Below are 15795 nucleotides of genomic sequence, written 5' to 3'. Positions count from 1 at the left end.
GGAGAAGCTCTTCTTTTTCTCTCTTCATCTTTATCTTCTTCTCCTCCCCCTTCTTGCACATATGGCTATGGAGGTCAAAGCTCAAAGCTTGGAGATGGAGCTTTCTTGAGGTAGCCATAGCTCTCGGCTTGAAATGCTTGAAGCAATAAGTAGCCCGTGGTAAGTGATAGAGTAGGAGTATGTCTTTGAAGTGGCACTTGGTTTTAGGTAGGAAGCAAGGGAGTCAGAGGCCATTCGATCTCTCTTATGGATTAGTTTAGGTTTAGGAATCTTTCTATGCATTGGTTAGAGTAGGAGAAGTGAATGACTTTTGGGAAGGTAGTAAGATGCACGCAGTCTTACCTGCTATTTCCATAGGAGATACTATGTGAAAGGGGATAATAGACATAGGAGCAGGGGTTATGTACTTAGCCATGCAGTCCTACAAGCTTGGGAAAACCCACCAGTTGAAACTGCATGGTTCAATGTCATTCTAGTGAATGGGATGAAGGTTAGACCATTTGGAGCCCTAAAGGATTGGCCTCTAACGATAGTGGGAATCCAATTCTTCGTGAACTTTGTGGTCATGAAGGGAGTGGATTCACAAGGAACTTTTAATCATTCCCTACATAGGAAAAAAAGGGGAATTTTCTATTAATTCCCCAGTTAAAAATACACATAGTTAGGGAAAGTAAATAATAGGAAAAATTGAACATTTCCTAGTTAGAGAAACTAGGAAATCACATAGGAAATTTCCTACATAGGGAAATTTTCCTATATAGGGAAAATGAAAATTCCTACATATGAAATTTTTCTTTTTCCTAATAGGTTAAAAGAAAATTCTTACATAGGAAATTTCCTATGTGATTCTCTAGTTTCTCTAGCTAGGAAATGTTCCATTTTTCCTATTATTTACTTTCCCTACTGATGTGTATTTTTAACTAGGGAATTCATAGAGAATGCCATGGATCAAGAGAGCAATCTATTTATAGCTGCTATAATAGACCTACTATAATAATTGTAATACCTCTAGATCTATATTTTTTAACTAATAAGACAAATCTGAAGCTTCATTCACTAAAAGAAATGATAATTCATCACCGCTCAAAACATGAGAAGCATAATAATACTAAAAAGAAATGATAATTCATCACCGCTCAAAACATGAGAAGCATAATAATACTAAAAAAATATAGACACAGTGAACACAAAAAAGGCCTACAATTCTAAAATGTTGCAATCACACTAAAGCTTCAAAAATTGGCATACACAAGAAGATTCACCACTTACAACATGAGGCACCTACTTGTAACCAAAAACTTTTAAAATTGTAGACCAACAAGCAAGTACTAAATGATGTATTGATTCTAGTGAGCTCAAGAAAAGAGCATCAAAATTTGACTATTAGTACTAACATATAGTACCAATGTCACCATCTAAAGCATGCTATAGCATACATAAGAAGGTTCATCACTAGCAACATGAGACACCTACTTGTAATCTGAGACTTTTAAAATTGTAGACTAGCAAGCAAGTACTAAATGATGCATTTATTCCAATGAGATTAGAGAAACATCGTAAGAATTTGACTATTAGTAATTGACCGAGAGGACCAATATCACCATCTAAAGCGTGAAATACATAGCTATGATTGATAAAATCTGAGATGAACCAAACCTATTAAAAAAACTACCAATAACTATATTTGTCCTTACAACTAAAGATTGAGAAGCATACACTACAAGCATAACATTCTACACGTCTATTCACACTCATTTAATCCATTAAAAACATTCTTAGCAATCTTGATGACTTCTAAAATTACCATGTTTGACTACATCAATCTCTTAAAAATCAAGTAGAGGCTCAAAATTCATTATTCTACTATGGGATAACTCCTCCATAGGCACTACTTTAGCATAAGCTTCAAGCAATGAAATAAAAGTAGCCTTTTTTGGGACAACTCCATCAAAAAGCATTATTGTATTCCATGAAACCTCATCTCACTTAGGCGTAAAACTAAACGAGCTTCATGCATCCTCTAGACTACCACACCTTCCATACATACTAATAAAGGCATTAGCCATAATCACATCTGCCACAAGTTTGCTCTCAACAATAATGCAATCATGCACCTTCTTGCCTTCAATAGTGCATGTCTAGCTGGTAATGTGGCAAGGACATCAATAAATGTAACTAGGTTCGGAACTAAGCTTTCCCAGTGCATTTCATGCAAAATTTGAATGCCCTCTTGACCCTACTGAGCGCAAACTATAATCAGAGAATTCCAAAGCACTAAGTCATGTATATGTGCTTGTTTAAATGTTGTCTAAGCACCATCTAGGTTGTTGCACCTCCAGTACATGCTTACCAAAGCACTAGAGCTACCATGGCATCTCTTGTAGTTTCTAGATGAAGATGTATTTGTTCACCAATAGCCGAGTGTCCATGGTTATGACAAGCAGATGGAATTGTGATGAAAGTAACCTTTCCTAGAAGAACTCCCTCCTCGTGCATTTGTCTGAAAACTTGAAAAGCTTGAGTTGGTTGTCCATGCTCCGTGCATGAAGCAATCATAGAAGTCCAAGAAACTACATTCTACACACTGACAACTACTCAAATATATCACATGCCTCAGTTAGGAAACCACATTGCCCATACATATCTAATAGATCATTTCCTATCTGATTTCCAATTATTATTTAAAGCATGCATGTGGATGCACCTACCTTCTTATAAATCAGCTAGGCTAGAGAACACATTAAGGCTACTAATTAGTGTGACCTTATTTGGAAGTATTCCTTACTATTGCATTTGAGCAAGAAGTTGTATTGCTTGAATGCCCTGACCATGATGGGAGTAAGTAGCCAACATTGCATTCCAAGAAACCACATCCCATTCATACATCTCATCAAAAATCCACTCTACATCATTCATGCTCCCACATTTTGTATACATGTTGACTATGCCAGTGCATATACTAGCGTCAGTCTCATACTTGCTATTGACAATATGGGTATATATTTGCTTTCCTTTGAATATATGTGAGTGCATATACCAGTGTCAATCCTGTACTTGCTATTGATAATCTAGGCATATATTTGCTTTTCTTTGAATAAATTTTCTAATCCAGCACATGCAGAGGGAGCACACACATACGTGAATGGTGCTCAAATGGGATGCCGTATGCATACGTAGCGAACGCCGGAAGGTCCCCAAGAACAAAGAACTCTACTTTTTGCTCAAAAACCAAGAGACAAAATTTGCACGACATGAAGCAAGAAGACTAATTGGGTACAATCTCCCCCCATGCCTTGTGTGACCGCTCCACAAAGCATGTATTTAATATATTATTCGTCTCCAAGCTAAAAAATAGCCCAAATCTACAATTAGCACGCTTTAGCTTTTGTGTTTACTTTTGTCCAAATAAAGAATAAAGCAGTTGGGTGCCCAAAGAGTCGGGTTATGCCCAAATACAATGTCCAATAACGAATATTTAAATCATGCACCCATGTGCATATATGTCAAGCGCTTTAATAAATAAGCGCGTCAAAAAAAATATTGGCATCACGCCTAAGACGCACACCCATCAAAAATGATAATTTCTTCTAAATAACTTGAATGCACGCTATCGCCCAGTGCTTCCCAACGCCAGTGTCACCTGCTCTACACATCAACTGAAGCATTCACAATTATTAAAAAATAATAAAATTAAACTGATAAAAATGGATACCTGGCAGTCTTTAGCTACAAAATAAATAAATAGATTGAAACTCAGTACTAACTTTAATTTAATATGAGTGCGCACTCTAAACTCATAAACATCCATTAATTTAATACGAGTGTGCAATCTAAACTCATAAACATCTATTAATTTAAATATGTATTTTGCGGAATCACCCGCTATGGAATCACCACTTGCACATTAAATTAACAAAACGCCCGAAAAGGACAGGCGTCCCCATTGACTTTTCGCACAAGGAATCCACCTTGTGTACGAGCCCCGGAAATAAATATAATTATATGCAATCCACCGCAAAACCTCACGTAATCCACCATGGAATATGCCTCTTGGCATCATATCCCCGGGGTGAGATAGCAATTGTCCTCAATTGCTATTAGCTCAATGTGGAGCGAGCAGTGAGGGGTAAGCACTTAGGTCACGAGTGTGCATCCATTGGGCCTCTTCAATAGGATGATTTTTAAATTTCACCAAATATCTAGAATATCTAGGTTCTAGTGGTTAGAAAGTCGGTATTTAGAATAGTCTCAGGTTCAAGGATTTCAGTTTCTTCTTCTAATAAAGAAAGATTTTCATAAACAGGGTGGACAGGTAATTGGCCTTTGAAAGGTCATAACAAACTGATACGAAAAGTGTTGTGGATTTTTCAGTGTTGGGGTAGTTCTAATTTAAAGGCATTGTCATTGATTTTGTGAAGTAATTTAAAAGCTCCATAAAATCTAGGAGCTAACTTTACAACACGGTAATCTTCGCTTTTCAATTCGTAACCAGACATAATCATCAACTGTGAAATTCATAGCTTTTCTTTTCTTGTTTGCTTGTTTAGTATATGATTGCTGGGCTTTCACAATCATATCTTTAACTTCATCGAAAATAATATCATCAGTAGCTTTAACTTTGTTTGATAATGAAGTAAGAGGTGTAGGCAATCTATATCCATAGATGATTTCAAAAGGTGATTTTCGTGTAGTTGTATGTGGTGTATTATTGTATGAAAACTGAAGTCAACAAATGCTTAATACCCCTCTCATCACAAAGCTCCTCAAAAGAATTAGAAACATATTAACCCCCATTGTTAGACAGTAGGTATTTCACCCTATACCCAGATTGGTTCCCAATCATGCAAAAAAGCACTCAAATGTATGCAAAACATCCGATTTTTGCTCAATAGAATAAGCCTAAATCTTATGTGAATAATCATCTATGAATGTAACAAATTACTTTGCACCACCCAAGGACTAATTGGGTATGAGGCCATAAATATATGAATGCACAAGAGCTAAAGGCTGATCACTCACACATGTAGAACTACAATTCTTATGTGAGTTATGAGCTGCTTGCCATACAAATCATGATCCCATGAATCAAAGCTAGAATAATCAAGAGGTGAAAGATATTGTAAATGGGTAAATACTTTTTTTTCTTTCAAAGACATGTACCCAAGGCAATGAGGACATAAGGTACATGTGAAAGATTAGTCATCGCCAAAATGTGGCTAGAAGACTTAGAAGTAAGCAAAGGATAGAGGCTGCTAACCTTGGCACCTCTACCAAAAATAAGACTAGATCTTCCAAAAAGAATCACCAAAAGATACACGGTACATATAATCATTCAATTTTCCAACTGAAATAAGGCTTTTGGTCAAAGTCAAGATATGGCATACATCATGAAGCACAAAAGAAGCATCAGTACCAATTTATAGTCTAGTATCATCTATGCCAATGATATCCAATGTAGTGTCATCTCCTAGTCTAATAGAACCCATAACAATATGGTAGTTATGAAACCAATGACTATGCAGGCTAATATGGAATAAAGTCCCTAAATCAAGAAGCCAACATTGAGAGTTGATGGAGTATTGGTTAGATGAGTAGTATCAAATAATGAAGCAGCAAGGATGTAATCATCACTATACTACAAGGCATTTATCTATTGTATCTTCATACTAGACTTAGGTACCATCTTAGTGGACTTTGCATTTTCCTACATTTTTCCCTTGCCTTTCTCATTATGCCTATCTTTGCCTATTTTATGGCATTGCGGCCTAATGTGACCTTATTGCCCACAATAACAACATGCGAAAGAGGACTTATGACCATTGGAATTACTACAAGCTTGCCCACGAGATTGAGAGTTGCCCATGTTGGACTATGAGTCTCTACCATGGTTATTATTAACATTTCCACCACCATTTCTATCTCTAATTTGTAAGTGCACAAGAAATGCATGCTACATCAATTATTTTTCTATGTACTTCTTTTGTAAGTAAAGTACTCTCTATGTTATTGCATTAAAAACCATCCTCAAGAGTTTTAGCACTCATAGAAGTATGAAACGTATCCCATGACTCTTGCAGTATGACAAGCAAGAATAAGGACTTTATGTTATCCTCAAACTTGATGCTATCATGCGGTATAAGCTAGCTAAAAATAGAGTGGAATTCATTTAAATGAGAAGACATAGGGGTATCCTCCTAAATGAAAAGGTCCACAAGCTTCTTCAACCAATACAATTGAGATACATGACTCTACTTGTCATATAGATCACATATTTTCTTCCATAAATCATATGCATCACTAATGGTAGAGATAACATTGAAATACACATGCTTAGACAAAGAGAGTATGATAGTAGACTTGCATAACTCATCGAGTTCATTGCAATAATCTCTCTCCCAAATTTTTAGGCTTTATACCCTTGGTTTTCAATGGCCTAATCTGGTTCTTCAACACCAATACCTGCCATATTTGTGACTTCCAATATTGGATGTTGTGACCATCAAGATTTTCAATGTTGAAGATAGTACTATCAATTGATGCATTGGAAGTACCTGCCATTATGTCTACAAATGACTGCAAAGTACAAGAATATGGGCTACTATAATTAAAGCAAAATGGCCCCAAAATTGAGCCAAAGGGGAGGGCAAGAGGTTGGAAATAAAAGAGTATATAATTGTCTACAAAGAATAGGCAATAGAGTACTCAAACAAGGCAGTGCACTCAAAAAAAATTGCTCATAAACAATTTTCAACATTACTGTCCATAAAATTGTAGCAAATGACTATACATTAGTGGGCAAATGACCAATGGAGTAAGGTCCCATGCTAGGAATTAAAAGATAGCAATCTAGGATATATAGAATGCAACTAATAGTGTAGCAACCAAGTACGGAGTGTTGAAGCATACAAGGTATGCATACAACCAATGCATGTCAAGCATCCACCATTGACAACTCATTGACAATGATAGGTATAGGATATTCAAATGCTCAAAAGTAAATCATCCCATAAGAATCAGTATTTGCAAGAGTAATGTATATGTATATCAACTGAGCATGTACACGAGTAAGAGACTCCCACAGTCCCTAAAGAACCAAGCTTTGCAATTCAACAAAGCTCAATTGTGAAGCTTAAATTGCATCATAAGCATATCTGGGCACATACATTAATGTCAAGCAACATCGGTCAAAGCATGTAGAATACCCAAAGGACTTATAGGCATTCAAAGTATAAATCTTCACTGTTGTATGCTTGCTATCCAAACTATTATTATAGTAACAAACCCTTCTAAAATCAAGCTAAATAAACTCTATCCAATCTAAATAGTATCTCACATTGTATGCTGGTCATAGTGTATACAATAGCTCTATATCAAAGTATGAGTGTATGACTGATTAAGAAGTCTTCAAGTGAAGCTCAAGATAAAGCCCTTTAATGTTGGGGATTACTAAGGGGTTTGCTAAGTGTTGGGAGCAACGGGGAGTGATCTAGAGGAGCAGCTGGAGTGTGAAGGATAGAGGATTGTCCAGCAGGTGCAAATCACACCGAGTAGCTTGGGCATTATGGCAGCAACTACTGACCATAATGGGGCTCCAAACAACCTCTATGAAGTCCATGAATAAGCCTTGAAAGCCTAGGAGCAAGTTGAGACTCAATATGCACGTTGGATGGATGAAGGGTAGATAGCCATGAAAGCTTGAAGTGAAGCTCTTCTTCTTAGGCTGAAGTAAGTTATGAAGAACATCCTCGAATGCCCACTTTGACACTAGTTGAAAGGTGGAGCGGAAGTGGAAGCATGAGTGGAAGCAAGAAGGGAGCAAGAGCTATGGAGATTCAAGAAAGAAGAGAGAGAGACTAGTGTGTGGGAACTCCAATAGTCACTATGTTACCTTCCCTTATTCTATTGCTACTAAAAGAATAAAGAATAAACTGATAGTGATATGTACTCACCACCTCTCTGAAGTATAGGTGTGTGGGTACAATATACAAGTAAATGTAGGTAGGTAGGCACATGAGACCTTTAACTCCTCACAATTGGGAGAGAGAGGTTGGTGGCTTGGTGCTAGAGCATGAGTAGACTAAGTGAGTGGTAGTCTAATCTTAATCATAGAGGAAACACATGAAAAAATATGCGTTCCTCGAATGTTCCACATTGTTGGGAGCTCCCTGCGAGCCTAACACCAAATTTGCCAGTTTTTCCCTAGCCACCAATGTTGGCAAAATCCAATTCCACCTTATCTTCATGCCTTTGTAGTTTGCTTGCAATGCTCAAACTACTCCCCTTCTCCCTAAAAGCACGATTGCTTCCACTCCCACCCTACATGCATGCTAGGGGAGAAGGAAAGCCATTTGTTGTGGTCTTTACTTACCATTATTGACATGTTTCTTGGGTGCCATATGCCACATCTTCTAATTTGCTTTGTTCTTATTTCAAAGGTTTGTTGCAACGAACTTAATTAAGAATTTATAAATGTAAACATGACTCTTAGCACCTTTAGGGCACTAATAAAAACTCTCAAAAGAGATCATAAGGTGACTAAAATGATAAGAATTCTTAAAAAGTTGAAAAGCCACATCTCCTATATGACCACGACTCTAATGATGTGCCAAGCCTTGATTGATTTTATAGCATCATCATCATCATCATCTTTGGATTCACCAAAAGGAGCTAAGTTAAGTTCAGCTTTTCATTAAAGCCTGCATTCTCGGCCATTTCTTAAGTGACCAAAGCTGCTTGGTCGATTGTCTCCTCTTTCCTTTCAAGATAGAGGGATCGGAGAGCTTTTGGTATTGGCAATTGCAATTTGCATGGTTATGTCTATTTGCTAGCGTGGTAGCAAATAGACAATTATAGATTTACCTTTATGAGTCGAAATTAGCGATGGCGGGAACTTGGAAGACAGGGAAACGCAGGTGAATTCAAGAAATTGTCGGCCATGGAACGCGATTGATTTGAGGGGAAAAGAGATGCAGGGTCAAAATGCAGGAGGAAGAAAGAGAGACAGAGACAGAGAAAGAGAGCGAGGTGCAGGTGTGGTTGTGTCTCCGTCACGGCCTCCGCTTCCTCGCAAGTGCACCTTGGGGTGCCCTGTCCTTGATTCGTTCCTCCATGGAGGCATTCCCTGTGGCAGCGTCACAGAGCTTGTAGGGGAATGCGGCTCTGCCAAGACACAAATCTGCCTCCAGCTCCTCCTGTCTGTGCAGCTTCCGGCCTCTTGTGGTGGCCTTGGTGGCAGCTCTCTTTACATCTACACAGAGAGTTACTTCCCCTCCCGCCGCCTACAGCAGCTTGCAAGGGCTTTTGGTGAGCATTGGGCTAGACGGTGTCCTGGCGGAGCAGCACGGAAGATCCATCATTGCAGCGCAGATCGACCTTCCTTGTCAAATGCAGAGGTCCTTCAGCAGAGGACGGCGACTGTGAAAAGAGAAGCATTGATTTCAGATTCTCATGTCCCTATGTTGCCATTCACTGGTGCCATTGGCTCTGACTACAGGAATCGTTATGCCCATCATAAAAGCAGAGCAGAAAAGCATGCAGAGATTGGGCCTGACAACACGAATTGTGTTGACCATCGTGATAGCACAGCAGAAAAGCACGCTGCTACCAACAATGGGGATTCCAGAGAAAAAAACATCTCTGATGAGTTTAGTGCCAGCAAAGCAGACATTAATGCCATTGGCCATGGCAATCCACATCTAGCAAGTGTTAGCGATCCATGTGACAACATCTTTGTACAGGCCATACAAACTGTTGAAGATCTGTGGGACTTTCTTGAGCAAATATTCATGCTTCTCTCCCGCCCACTTGCCATGCCTGTAAAGTTGATCATCATCGATTCCATTGCTGCATTATTTCGCTCTGACTTTGACAACAATGCTAAGGACCTTGCCAAGCGCACTGAATGGTTCTTTAAAATTTCAAGCAAGCTCAAGCAGTATGCACATCAGTTTGACATGGCTGTATTGGTCACCAATCAGGTTGTGGATCATGTTGAACAAGACATATCTGGCATATCTGATTCTCTCCAGGGGATGCTGTCTGGCTCTTATCCATCTCTAGTTACATCAGGCAGAAGGGTAGCTCCAGCCTTGGGGATTGCTTGGGCACATTGTGTGAACACAAGAATCTTCCTTTCTCGGAATGATGAGCTACATGAACAAAATCAGTTTCGTCAGTTTGATGAAGCTTCATCAAAAGCAAGCTATGAGTCCCAATATCTCAGCAGAGCTCCTGAGGCTTCATATGTTGGGACAGATGCAGAATCTCATGCTTCGCTGCTTGAGCATTTGGAGTCTGAGGTTCCAGATTCGCTCTTACTGAGCATCTCACACCACAAAGGTACTCCGGAAGGTCCATCCACTGATAGCAACCTCATTGCAGCAGGTTATACGTTAACAGAGTCGAATCCCCATATTTCTTTCAAAGTGAGGAGGACAATGCAAGTTGTCTTTGCATCTAGTCTCCCCTTTTCATTTGGTGAGTTTGTTGTTGGAACAGATCGGGTATATGGAGTCGCACCGGTGCCTCCTGGTCGTCACTGATGATGTCAACTTGGGAATGATCCTCATAAAATATTGTGGTTTCTCGAGTTTACATGGCAGTGCTTTAGATCTCAAATTTAAATTGAATTGAGTCACGCCTTGGTGAGACCTTTAGCTCTGTAAACCGATATCCAAGTGATGTGCCATACCCCCAAGTTTCATGGTTGCAGTTACGGAAGTTTCCTGGTTGCAGTCTACCAAAGCGTCTGATGTGTGTGCTATGCCCCCGGCTGGAGGGAGATCCAGAATCTGCCCCGCAATATTCTTTTCTTGGAAGCTGAATAGGCTGTCTGTACTTCAATAATGAGAGAGGAAGCGTTGAACAATCGAAATGTTCGTTTACTTGGACATCTTCAATTTATGCAACCGTCTATTAGGCTGCCATCTCAACCTTCATGTAAGTGTATTCCACATATCCTTGTTGGGGGTAGGCCTTGTAAAGTTATCATTGTTTTTTGCCACTTCTCTACTTTCCTGCACGTTTCAATGGAGGTTCCCATTGATACAACAGGATAGGATGTCTTTCAAACATTTGAAGCCTGATTTGCTGAACACTCAAAAACAAAAGATCCTTGGTTGCTCCTCAAGTTGTGCTCTAAGCTTTCACTTTTGACATACATGAACAAGTCATGGTGGTCGCTTAGTAGCCATGCTTTCAAACAAGAGCCAAATGTTAGGCTATGGTATTGTGATTTGTACGGTCAGAGACAGGGAGAAGAATACAGTATATGATGCCATGTGTACAAAGAGAAGCATTCCTTCACTCACAACAAGAAATACACTTAGGAAAAGGAAAAGCCTAAGTGTGTTTTTAAAAAGAAAAAGAATAACAAATTGGTAGCATCTTTGGTGTACAAACCGAGAGAGCGAGCGAGAGAGAGAGACATTTTTTTAGTGATTCATGTGCCTTTTTTCGTTGGCTTGATAGTGCTATTGCTTTTGTATTGGCTTGATGACCCCTTGTACATCTGAATATTCTCTCAAGTGAGGTGGTCTTAAAAGCATTAAATCACTTTGAAAAAAGAGTTAACTAAATGCATAATACTTGTATAGTAGTGCCTCATGTAGGTTGATTGACTTGCAGGGTTGACAATGCTTAACTTCGGCTTGGGGGAGATGCACAAGTTGATGGGTCATGGTGCTAATGGACCCACTTTGGGTGTGCGAATGGAAGGAAAGAATTGAACATGGAGAGAAGAAAACACATAAGATGATGAATGCAAACACAATAGTTGCTACATGTGTGCCTTGGCATGTCGATGAGCATAGGAGATGATGAAAGTTGATTAAAGAGACATGAGAGAGAAGATGATTGTAGATGAGTGCAATGCCAAGAGGGTTGATTGGATTAAAAGGTTACTAACTCCTCTAGAAAGAGAATAAATGTTGTTGATTGCTCATGAAAAGTATACCACATTAAACAATAAGTGGTCATTGTTCACCTAGCATACTATCCACAAAAGTATGCTTGTTGCTCACAATAAAGGGCGTGAACCTATCCACCCAATAGATAGAAAGTGTCACCCAGGGTTGAAATGTAATGCACGATATGCATTGCTTAGAAGGTTGGTGCATAGCTATGCAAGTCTATGAAACCCTAGTCTCCAATTGATGTGCTTATGATGAGGGCAATTATGCCTAGAATAAGATTGATGAACAAAGATAGTGCAAGAACTTTAGAAGTTGTTCGACTCAAATTGAGGCTCACAACTAGGAGATCTCCATATAAAAGGATAAGAAAATAATGTCTACTAACACTACCTCTTACATCTTGGGCATCATGCCAAAAAAATAGATATTGAAGGAAGATTACAATATACCAATGTCAATATAGTTTACCTTGATGATAAAAACTAGCACACTTCATTATACCTTGTTGTACTACATTGTGTACTAACTTATCACACTTGTGCAGTGTGCATGTGCATACTAGTGCATAGTGCATAATGCATGTGTTGTGTTTCTATGCAGACACAATGTAAAGAACCTTGGAGTGCATCATCATTCAACTTTTTGATTAATCTAGAGTCAATGTTATATTAGTCATTAGTGTTAGTGATTTTTTAGAGTATAATTTTAGTCAATTTATATATATATTTTTTATAAATATCCTAAAAAGGTGTTGAAAATTCTAGAATAGGATGACATATAGAAAGTAAGTTGATTTTTAGTCTTGAAAGAGAGTAAGTTGATTTTTAGTCTTGAAAGATCTAACGAAAAAAGGACTTCCGAATTCTCACAACATGCGATCGCAGTTTTCAGGCACAATAAATAGTACTTCGGATGGTAAAGAGAGAAGTAATCTAGGAGAATTTTGGTTAGATGTTTTGGGGTTTCATCCCCCTTTTGGAAAGCCAACGAAGCCATCAAATTTTCTGTTTGAGTAACATCAAAGAAAAAGCTAGTGTTTGGTGCATATTTTTGTATAACAGAGAGCTCCAGGAGATCTAATGCTTGGAGATTGCTTTCGAGTAGTAGTAGACATTGTTCGAGCAACAGATAAAAAGCTAGTGTTTGGTGCATACTTTTGGTATAATAGAGAGCTTTAGGAGATCTAATGCTTGGAGATTGCTTCCGAGTAGTAGTAGACATTGTTTAGATAATCCAAGAATCATTTTCTGGTGCGTAGATCGAATGCTGTACGCTCGCGTAGTGAATGCCGGAAGGTCCCCAAGAACAATAGAACTCTACTTTTTGCACAAATTATAAGGTAAAAAGTATGAACGACAAGAGCAAGAGACCAATTGGGTGCAATCTCCCTCCATGCCTTGTGTGAGCGCTCCACAAAGCATGTATTTTATGTATTATTCATCTTCAAGCTCAAAATAATAGCCCAAATTACAAAATAGCAAGCTTTTAGCTTTTGAGTTTGCTTTAATACAAAAATAGGAATAAAGCTAATGGATGGTGCCCAAAGAGTCTGGCACGCCCAATACAATGTCCAAATAGAAATAACATAATCGTGCGTCCATGCGTATACAAAATAATAATAAATGATCGATGCCTCAATAAATAGGCATGACAAAATATAGGCGTGGTGCCTATCAAAATATAATCCATAAATCGAATATTCGCTATCCTCCAATGCTTTCCTCCGCCACTCCTGCTATCTCTACACATCAACTGAAGCATTCACAATCGTTAGTAAAATAATACAATTAAACCGACAAAAGTGAATATCTAGCAGTCTTCAGCTACATAAATAAATCAACTGGTTAGAAATAAATCCTAACCTTAATTTATTACGAGTGCGCACTCTAAACTCATAAACGTTTATTAATTTAATATGCATTTTGTGGAATCACCCACGATGGAATCACCCATGTACACACTAAATTAATGAAACGCTCGAAAAGGACAGGCGTCCCCATCAACTTCTCGCACAAAGAATCCACTTTGTGTATGAGCCTCGGTCATCAAAGTTTATGGAATCCACCGTAAAACCTCACGGAATCCACCGTGGCACGGAATCCACCGTGAAATATGCCTCTTGGTATCATTTTCCTTAGAGTTTAGCCATCAAATGATCAACTTATGACAGTTGTAATAACAAAAAATACATAGGGTTGAAGTGTATTTGGAGTGCAAAAGGTTTTATGATTGAGTCATGATGTATGGATGTATCTTGAAGAGAACTTGATTTCTAGCATTCTTGGGATTCATTTGAATCTTACATGATTGGATATAAGCTGCAGTCAGATATTGAGAAAATCATGGAACTCAAGAAGACTCTTGAAAAATAAAATTTAAATAGTCAAATGAAATTCACCTTGGAAAAGGTGCTTGGTATCGCCAAGGGAGAATTTTTTGACAAAAGCATTAACATAATTAAGAGGAAGTGTGAGTTTCTTGGTGGTGCCACTAGTGTGTTGCTGCAATTTGAAGAGAAAACTGGTTTGTTGGGCATTCGGGCTAAATATGAGCATGATATAAGTGCTGATTTATCAATGGAGGATGTTGCTAATCAGTGGTGGGTAGCATGTAAAAAAGAGAAGATTGTGGCTGAAAATGCATTATCTTATAGCAATATGCATGGTGGAATAAGGCAGATGATGCAACAATATGGAGAAGAGAATCCAAGATTTATTCATCGGAGTCATTACACAAGAAATCACTGGGCAAGTGCTACCACTGAAATGGTAGTGAAAATAGGGGAGTATGAAACTCCTTGTGTTGCTTTGTTTGACCATGTGTCTAAGATTAATGTCATTGAGTATGGATTATATGAAAATGGTGCATGGAATGTGAACACTGATCATGGTTGGCATATGAGGGTTACAAGTAATTCTTTGGGGGAGCTTTATGCTATGTGTTTTGATGCCAAAGTGACGATTGGTGATGTACAAGAAGAGTAACACTTCTTTGTGTAAGATAGTTCCTCATATGCAGTGATTTTGGGACAGTCTTATATTATAGAAGTGTATATGGAAACAAGGGTGCTCGATGATGGTTCTGCTTATGCAAGAGTCAGAAGCAAGGATGGGAGGAAAGCATTCCAATTTCTTACTGTTTGTGTTAATCATCTTAGAAATCGGGATACACTTTGAGAGTCTCCTTTGTCTCCAGATGCTAGGGAATTCAAATAATTGGATTTTCACTGAGCACTGTTGTTATGCAGGTCTACATTAGTACTATTTGGAGGATGTGCTTGCCTCTCGATGGAATGAAGCATGCATTTATTGCTAGATATTCTTAGTTTACAATAAACAATTCATGTACAAATGCTAGGGTATTCAAAGAATCAGATTTTCGCTGAGCGTTGTTATAATGCGGGGCTATAGTAGTGCCATTCAGAGGATATACTTGCCTCTCGATGAAATGAAGCATGTATTTATTGCGGGTTATTCTCAATTTATAATAAACAATTCATGTTGGTTTAAGCCTATGGAAGCTATATATAAGGCTGAACACATATCTATTGGGCTACTAAGGAATTAAAAGCATTGGGATTGCTAGCTAAAAATGAAGGCATTTCACGCCTCTTTTATGGACTGAATATTATTGACACTATGACTGAAATTTTAACAACCATATATGCAGAAAATGAGGCGGAAAATAGAGTGTTTTCACTATGTTCTTTGGACATGTATGATGTTATAGCATTGTTTACTCAATAGGAAGGATTACAATGGATTGAAGCAGTTGTGGAGACAAAATATAAGACGGTTGACAAAAAGATGGATGAAACCAATTGCTTTGTTGCTTCCACGAGACAATGAGGGCTTGTATGAGAAAGTGTCAAGGTAGCCAAGTT

General features: G+C 38.4%; 1 protein-coding gene across 2 annotated transcripts; it reads left to right on the top strand.

The window, feature by feature from the left end:
• Positions 1-8675: 8675 nt before the first annotated feature.
• On the top strand, positions 8676-11978 carry XRCC3 (homolog of X-ray repair cross complementing 3 (XRCC3)). Of its 2 annotated transcripts, none has more exons than XM_087695433.1 (2): positions 8676-10383; positions 10498-11376. In XM_087695433.1, the coding sequence occupies exons 1-2, from the start codon at positions 8967-8969 to the stop codon at positions 10539-10541; spliced, it is 1461 nt and encodes a 486-aa protein (XP_087551559.1). In that variant the 5' UTR covers positions 8676-8966; the 3' UTR covers positions 10542-11376. The 2 variants fall into 2 exon arrangements, 1 of the variants encoding a protein (XP_087551559.1); XR_015693502.1 differs by adding an exon at positions 11626-11978 and having other exon boundaries at positions 8679-10938.
• Positions 11979-15795: the final 3817 nt, after the last annotated feature.

This window comes from Lygodium microphyllum, chromosome 16 (assembly GCF_053477565.2).
Source record: "Lygodium microphyllum isolate KBCC chromosome 16, Lygodium_microphyllum_v1.1.10, whole genome shotgun sequence".
Classification (NCBI taxonomy): domain Eukaryota; kingdom Viridiplantae; phylum Streptophyta; class Polypodiopsida; order Schizaeales; family Lygodiaceae; genus Lygodium; species Lygodium microphyllum.
The sequence above is the reverse complement of the archived record's forward strand: the minus strand, read 5'-3'. Positions and strand labels throughout refer to the sequence as shown.

Bases quoted from the DNA above. Each gene is read 5' to 3' on its own strand.
- XRCC3 (XM_087695433.1), top strand. From the start codon at position 8,967: ATGCAGGGTCAAAATGCAGGAGGAAGAAAGAGAGACAGAGACAGAGAA. The intron at 10,384-10,497 runs GTTATACGTTAA...TTGTTGGAACAG, and splicing joins TAGCAACCTCATTGCAGCAG to ATCGGGTATATGGAGTCGCA.